General features: G+C 35.0%; 1 protein-coding gene across 1 annotated transcript; it reads right to left on the bottom strand.

Moving 5' to 3' along the window:
• Positions 458-7,797, bottom strand: LOC109709232 (probable peptide/nitrate transporter At3g43790). The gene is made up of 18 exons (XM_020231351.1): positions 7,693-7,797; positions 7,378-7,582; positions 6,298-6,338; positions 6,156-6,216; positions 5,942-6,044; positions 5,756-5,858; positions 5,618-5,671; positions 5,448-5,510; positions 4,831-4,880; positions 4,666-4,741; positions 4,070-4,282; positions 3,374-3,461; positions 2,640-2,725; positions 2,445-2,552; positions 2,046-2,090; positions 1,823-1,911; positions 1,242-1,285; positions 458-968 (listed from the first exon to the last, which is right to left on the bottom strand). The coding sequence occupies exons 2-18, from the start codon at positions 7,568-7,570 to the stop codon at positions 874-876; spliced, it is 1,512 nt and encodes a 503-aa protein (XP_020086940.1). The 5' UTR covers positions 7,571-7,582; positions 7,693-7,797; the 3' UTR covers positions 458-873.

Raw genomic sequence — 8,312 nt, 5'->3', positions numbered from 1 at the left:
TGCTGCACTCCAACTATTATGGAAGAAAGTAGTAGCCTTCCGTCTTCAAATTATTATATTTTCAACACATCAATAACATATAAAAATAATATTACATATCAATATTTTTTAATAAATCTTTAATCAATATCAATGGATGGCTAAGTTGTAAATATCATATGGCCAAGTAGATGGACTCGAAACCAACTAATATCTATTCGAGTCCGAGTCGTAATTGATCCGCCCCAAGCCTAAGTATCCATCATGGTCATAAGCCTAATTGAGAAACGCCCAACCTGTAGGGTGTTTGGATCAATGAATAGCCACTAATAATTCCCATCAAGTATGAAATAATAATACCCCCACAAACCACAATAATGTAGTATTTCTACTACCCAGGAATCAACAATAATTCCACCATTTCACTAACACCTTTGGTAACTACTCAATTTGAGTTGAATGATAATAGTTTGAACAATTTCAATAGAAAATATGTAGGACCATCGAAATATTACAAACAGTGAACCAAACGTTCCCTTTTAGTGTAATTCGAATGGACTTCTAATCATCCATTTACACTCAATAGACCAAAACAGAGCTTAATACTTGGCCCAAACACATCTAACTAAGAAATTGTACTCATTGATCACCAATAAAACAGTTCTAGTGAACTTTTAAGGTAATTAAAAATGGATTACCTCTTCTAACATAAAACTTTTACGGAAAAATGTATTGTGATTCTTCAGAGCTTGAGTGACAAATTCTCTTTCATTATATAAGCTACAATTCCTCGAGAAAAGGAAACAGAAGAATGAGGAACACCAGTTACAATAATGAAGCAAGAAGCTGCTGCTTGATCTTCTCCACTTAGATTTTGAGCTTCTTTACGAAGTATTACTTCGCGCCGGGTTTAGCTAGAAAGGGCTTGTAGGTCATTAAAAGCCCGAGCACCACAATAACGTTTAAGGCGAAAAAAACAATATGATCGCCTGCAAAATTATATCGAAAAGAGGCCAATCAGAGTTATCACAAGGATGCGACATATCGAAAAGAAAAGGCGAAGTTTAAGAAAGTCTTACCAAGTGTAATGTAAAAAATTATGTGTATGCTAATGTTATTAAGTGCGATTAAAACACAAATGAGAAATGATTAAGTAGTATTACTGAATAATACTTAGGGAATGGCTCTCACCCTAATCTAGCACTAGTCACAATATTTAAACTAAGATTATATTGAAAGAGAGACTCTCGGACAATTAGTACCTGGCAAAAAAGAAGCATCTGTGCGTTTTTGAGCCCACGAAAATCTGCAAGAAAAATAATTGAGAGCGGTAAGTAGCTACAATGGCAGTCACTATGTCTTACATTTCAAAAGAAACAAAAAGGGTGATAAACGCTTTTGAAAGTTCGGATAAAACGCAGTTCTTTGTGAAAAGTGTTTTGAACAACTCTATATTCCAAGAATGTAGATCATAGTTTTAGTTAAAAAAAACATTTAGATATCCTTTTTCGAAAAAACATCTGTAATTTGAAGGTACTTGTTGGAAAGTGCTGCAGGGGCAGCTAGAGCATAGGCCGATGGCGGCAGAAGCCGAATTTTTGCTTAGATTGCACGATCAACTTGCAAATTCATCATATTTAAAAATTTGAAGTTAAAATAAGAAAAGTAAATTTTTGTTTTGATTGCCAAATAAACATAGAGGATGTATAGGATGCAAATGATCCGCCATTTTCCGGTGAGATCGGCTGTAGGGGGCGAAGCTCTTGGTTCTCAAAGGTTTAAAAAAAAAGGAAGTCAATAAAATAAAGTTTGAGGAGCCGCTGGAATAACACAGAATACTTACAGAGCTCCTCCGCCTGCCGGAGCCGCTGCTTTAAACAGAGACATCGCAGTCACCGAGATGCCATTAGCAGCGCCCCTTTGTTCTTGACACTGTTTGCACGCATAACTTATTAAGGCTAGAAATTAAAATTGTCGAAGAAAATGCATATTCGACACCAGGAATATAAAATAGATGAAACAATAAAAAAAAAGGGGGCGAAAGAACGATGAGATGTGATTATTACCACAGCATTGTTCTGTACAAGGTTCAGCCCGGTGATGACGGTTACCTAATTATGTATAGAAGCAAAGGCATTAGATATAGAAGACATGAAATTGTTAAACGATGACTCGACTCGACAACACGGTTACTATTGCGTGACGGAAAATGAGGCTCTTTGGACAATTGAAGAGCATCTAATTCAGATTATGAGACAATATCAACAACATGGTCGGCGTGGATAGTGATAACAAAATTATTGTAACCAAAGGAAGCATGGATAGTGGATTTGGAATGGTATCAAATTTACTTTGAATTTCATGTTTCTACGCGACACTTGTTTTTCACTCATCTCTAGCTTATAAGTAGAATAAAATAGATTACGGTATGCTATGAAAAAGTTTAAGACGGAAGTAGCGCTCACAGAAAAAACGTTCTTCACGAAGGATGCACAATTGACTACCAATTTAAGTACAATCCCAGATAAATTGGACATGAATGGAAAAGCGACGAAAAGGGGTATGGTCAAGACCTGCATTGAAAATCATCATTAATGTATTAGAAGAACTCAAGCAGCATTTTGATTTGAAGGACAAAGATAGAGAATTTGGATGCATACCGCCGCCAATCGGATTGATCGGACAGGACTCAACCATTTCACAACAAATGGATAAAGAAGAATCTGGTAAACTAGAAGAGAAACACCTAACAACAAATAACAGGTTAGCAACTCAATGTCCATACAAAAGAAGTTATCTTAAAACATGAAAAAGAAATAGATCTTTGAAAAATACTGCATTTTGGAAAGAAAACAAGTGTGAATGGTCAATGATTACATTGAATAGTTTCATTTGATTAGTGCAAGTCTCGCAAGCTAATTCCACAATTCAATGACAAGAAAAGTGGAGAAATTTGTCGTTTAAAGAAAGACATACACTTGTAGATTTAACAACATTAGAAAAATGTGAAAATAACCCTTTGCCTCAGCTTGCTCTGAGCTACTACAGAGAAAAAAAAATGAATGTGGAAGTGCAAGATTTCTAAATTGCTGTCACGCGATAGAAGAAAATAAGAACTTATTTGCAGTATCAAGGTGGGCTCTAGTCTAAATCTGTTTGCATCAGAATCTTGTCGAACGTGAAAGTTCATCGATTAGAGTGATGATTTACGAGCATGTCTGTACGAATTTCTGTGAATGATTCACCATATCTGTAGGAATTTGGGAGCATATCTAATTCCATTTATGCATTAGAATTTCTACATCTAGAATACACAAAAAGACACACTGTTATCGGACTCGCAACATGTAAAATCAAATAAAATTTATGCAGATTTAGGTTTCTATTGAAGTACCTGTGATTGCAAGAACCTCGCCTACATCCTCAGTAGAAAAGTTCAATCCTCCATATTTTCTATCACTGACGGCCCAAAGGGAGAATATCTGTAGGAATAAACAGCCCCTGAGTGCGCATATATATAAATACTAAATTGGACTAAAAGGTGAAAAGCAAATGGAATATCACAGTATCTAAATTATATCAGATATTTTACCAATTACTTTTTCGGCTTTTTAATAGTTACATGTGTGATGGTTGAACTCAGAGAAACCACCTGATATCAACATAAAGGCGCATAGAGGCACGTGATTTTCTTTTAAGGGTAAATTTGACCCCCGATGGCCGGCATTTTTACAAGGATTCAGTTTGGTCCTCAACCTTCAATTGTTCAAAATTGGTCTCTTATCTTTGGATTTTGTGGTAATTTTGTTCTTCGATCGAGATTAAATTGGATGGAGATGCATACACAACTGTTGTAAATAAGAGAAATCCAGAAATTGCTTACACATGGATGAGAATTATGTCGAGTTCGAAGCAAGAATTTAAACAAAAGGGTAAAATTGCAACAAAATGCAAAGGTTATAAACTGCAACAGTTATAATAGTAAAAGTTTAAAGAACCCCAGTGCAATTTTTCAAAGGCAAAAAAAATGAAAACAAAAAAAAAATTGTAGTCAACAACATGAGAGGATATGCTTAAGAAGTGATAGTACCTCAATATAAGCCATTTCTTGCAGGGAGAAAACACAATAAACAATTATTGCTGACATTAATGGCCAATTTTTAAGCAAGCTTTGCTTCGAAACCGAGCCTCCTTCGTCAGCGATTTCTCCATTTGCTTTCAAATCCGAATCAATTAGTGATTCCTCTAAGGTTTCAACCGACGTATCTTGCAATTTGTCTCCGTGATGCATATGCAAAGTCTCCTGCAGAAGTATTCAAAGTTCATTAACAAACACTACTCGATTGATCACAACCGAGAACCTTTTAGGTCCTTAAAAGAAGTTAGTCGAGAAAGAAAACCAAGATAGAAAAAAATCACCAAAAAAGTAACACGAGATCAATAGCTCAAAACATAGAATATATCGGCTTGGTCGCCAGCATCAATGGACTTGAAATAGGTAAAGGGGCAAAAAAAATTTACATGTACTCGCTATGCGCTTTTATGGAAAATATTGCTACAATCGAGTCGGCACTACTCACTTGGGCTATTGGACTCTTGAGTATTGCACAGAGATTATAAATTAAAAAATAAAACACTCATAGTACAGATGATTGAAGAAGCTATAGAGAGGTATTGTGAACTCACCGGAAGCCAAAAACAGGCTATCAATGCGCAAACTGCAAAAAGTGAGATGCAAAGGCAGGGCAAAAAGTACGGAAACCTGAAGTTCATTGAAACAAGATATTTTTAGAAAAATATGGAGGGACTGAAGAACAGAGCTACTAAATTTATAAATGGACAATTGTTTACCTGCCAAATAAAGAATCTTGAGAAAATATGTTTGGATATTTCTCCGCGGGCTGATACAATATTCACAAACGATCAGACAATCTTATGTTAAGATTATGAAATTAGCTCAAGCTAAGCATGTATAAATATTGAAAAAGGTTCAAATAATCCTGGTGAAAGCTCTTAGAAAATATGGACAAACACACTGAAATATCATTCGAATGCATCTTGCGAAGCAATAATATACTGTATTAATGCACCCGTAACATAAGAGATTCGCGCACAGTTATCATAACATAAAACAGCAGTACAAAGATGACAGGCATTTTTGTATGACATTTGATTAATTAAGCAAGGTTCTTAAATTAGATTTTCAAGTTACATTATCAATTTACAACAGAAAATTTCTTACTATAATATTATTTATCAAAACAAAGGAAAAAAAAAATATAAATCCAAAAGCACATTCTTGAATAACATAAATATATTGTTTAATCCACAGATTTAGGATCATGCTCTGATAATTCTTTTAGATACACATTTCATAAAAACACAAGGTAGCATGTTTGGATGAACACTATAGATGTATACTTTTGAACATGAAATTAGTGAAGGTTCTATTCGAAATGGATCATCACCTGTGCAAGAAAACCTCCAATAGCTGGCCCAACAATCAAACCTATACAACGCGACGTACCAACCTTGAAAATATATATATATATATATATATGTTCAACATAAGTGATAATTAATCCTGGATAAAATTCACTTTACTAAACAAGGAACAAGCATGGAAGAAGCTTCTTACGAGCGACAATCCTAGAGCTTGGTGTTCTTTTCGGGATACTTCTGAAGCGTAAGCCTGGAGAGGACACATTAACAATCAAAGCAAAAAAAAGAGAAAAAGTTTTATCAACCCCTTGCAATCAACTGGAGCAGCAAATACCTTTATGGGGCCGAGTATGCCGCACAGAAGTCCAAGAAGCGCTCTTGTGGTGATCGCCATCCAATAACTTGAACTGAGCCCAAACAGGCTATTGACTATAATTCTGAAACAGAAAACAAAATATCCTCAAATTCCTCGACAAATAAATCATTCTAGTTATGAAACAAGGCAAAACACCATACTTACACGGAAAGAATACTTATCACAATAACCGGCTTCCTGCCGTATTTATCAGCCACCACTCCCCATAGTACAGAAGTCAATGCTCTCCCAAACATATATGTGGATCCTTTCAACAAAAGTGTTGTCAATTTTTCGCAGAGACGCATTGTGCGAATGGCCACGAGACGAGAGAGAATAGAAGCAAAAAAAAAAAAAAAAAAAAAAAAAAAAAACTCACCAACAAAACCTGCATAAAATCCTATATCTTCTTCTTCTTTCGCAATGTGCAAGTCTCTTATCTGTTTATATCATCAACACAATTCTTACGCCAAATTCGCGGTGTGTTTTTGGATTGTAATACTTAGGTGAGTAGTACATACCATGAAATACAAGAACGGAAACACCGATTGTATCGGTAAGGCTGCAAACAAGAACATCCGAGCAAATATTAATCAAATTGAAGCTGTACAAGTGAGGTGGTAAAAGAGAGAATTATTACTAGATGACAATAAAAGAAACAACTATACAACATTCAAACCGCAAAGGTCTAAACTAATTTCGCTCGATTATAGAAAGATATTGCCTTAATAGAGCCAGTAGATGATAATCCAAGCACTACAACAATCGCATTCTGATAGTAACATAATTGTGAAATGACTGTTGTACTCTAAAAACTTAAGCTGGTCATGACGTAAATAAACCTGGCATGACTCGAATTCAAGACCTCGTGTTCTGATACCATATGAAATAATCGTTGTACTCTAAAAACTTAAACTGTTAGAGAACAGTGCTTATATATTTTTATATTTAACAATAATAGACAATATTAATTCCAACATTGTTTGTACAGGAGTAGCAGGCCTCTAGCTCGCAATCACATTTTGATACCTGTTTGGTTTGGAAACAATATAAGTATGTTTGAAATATTTTTTGGCTAAATTACAAAACTTCTCTTCATAAGTATCAAATTGATATATTTAGTCTCATCCATCAGAATTCTATCACGATTTCATCCATTTCTTATAATTTATACAAAAAATATTCTTCAAAATAAAAAAATATATATTAAAAATTTTTTTTTTCTCTACAAAAGACATTTTCCCCACTATATTAAGGCCGGCCCGTACCTTCTAAAAATATTTCTAAAATTTTAATCGGGCAAAGCATAAATTTTTAAAAATCAGGAACAAAAGGTAAAAAAATAAGTATTTACATAAAGATTTTCTATAATTTAACCATTTTTTTAAAAAAAAAAAAACTGAGAAAAACGATTTTTCATGGAAAGCTTTTTTTTTTTCTTGAATTTTTTTATTTTTTATTTCCCCACGCTGAGAAGTGAGAAAAACAAAGCCAGAAGGGGAAAGTGCGGCGTTTTGTTGGTAAAAAATGGAAAAAAAAAAAAGAAAAGAAAAGAAAAAAAGGAACAAAAGGAATGAAACGAAACGGAAATGAGAAATTACTGGAGCAGAGAGTGACGAGCCATATGTAGAAGAAGTCCCGGTACGGGATCCCCGGATGCGCCGCGTTCTTCCGATCCTGCCTGCAGCCCGGACAGTTGTTGTAGTACCTCCTCTGCATCTTCTCTTCCAGCAGCGGCGTCGTCATCGTCGTCGTCATCATCGTCGTCGTCGTCGTCGTCATCGTCGTCGCCATTTTTTTTTCCGACTATATAGATACATTCATCGAAAATTATTAGAACCCAAGCCCAAGGGAACCGACAAAAAAAAAGAAAAAAGAAAATTGGAGCCAAAATTGATCGAAATGTACATACATACAAAATGGGGAGGGTTACTACTACTACACAAAAGAACCGTGCGAGCTACGGAAATGTTTCTAGCTTGCGCGGAATTTAAAGCCACGCGTGTGGGGGAGAGAGAGAGAGAGAGAGAGAGAGAGAGAGGTGAGCGACGTATATTCGGAGGATGACGTCACCCCGAGCATCATCACATCATCATCATCATCATGGCCACGGGGGGATTGGGTGTGAGGCGGAAGTAGAGATCACAAAAGAAAGTCTACTAATAAATAATAATACTGTAATCCGATTAAGAATTTTTGCCCATTTATATTTACAAAAAACTTCAAAAAACCCTTCACGTGGTTTCGTAGTTTCTCACTTTGTCCCTCTGTGATTTAAAATGTATTAAATTGCCCTCCTGTGATTTCGTTTTTATCCTTTAAGTAGCTTTTTCGTTAATATTTCATTAAATTATATACAAAAAACTTCAGATACACATCTAGATTTATCAAATATTCATTTTAGTACCCTTTAATTTTAACTTTATCACTGATTTAAGAAAAAAAATTAATAAAATTGATAAGAAAAAGAGAAAAAAGAAACCACGGGGGGGCAAAGTGAGAAACTACGAAACCACATAGAGGGTTTTTGAAGTTT

This window comes from Ananas comosus, linkage group 4 (assembly GCF_001540865.1).
Source record: "Ananas comosus cultivar F153 linkage group 4, ASM154086v1, whole genome shotgun sequence".
Classification (NCBI taxonomy): domain Eukaryota; kingdom Viridiplantae; phylum Streptophyta; class Magnoliopsida; order Poales; family Bromeliaceae; genus Ananas; species Ananas comosus.
Note: the sequence above shows the minus strand (reverse complement) of the source record. Positions and strands in the feature narration are given on the sequence as shown.

Coding starts and splice junctions, on each gene's coding strand:
- LOC109709232 (XM_020231351.1), bottom strand. CDS start 7,570: ATGGCGACGACGATGACGACGACGACGACGACGATGATGACGACGACG. Junction 5,511..5,617: donor AAGCTCTAGGATTGTCGCTC/GTAAGAAGCTTC, acceptor TATATTTTCAAG/GTTGGTACGTCGCGTTGTAT. Junction 3,462..4,069: donor AAGAAATGGCTTATATTGAG/GTACTATCACTT, acceptor TTATTCCTACAG/ATATTCTCCCTTTGGGCCGT.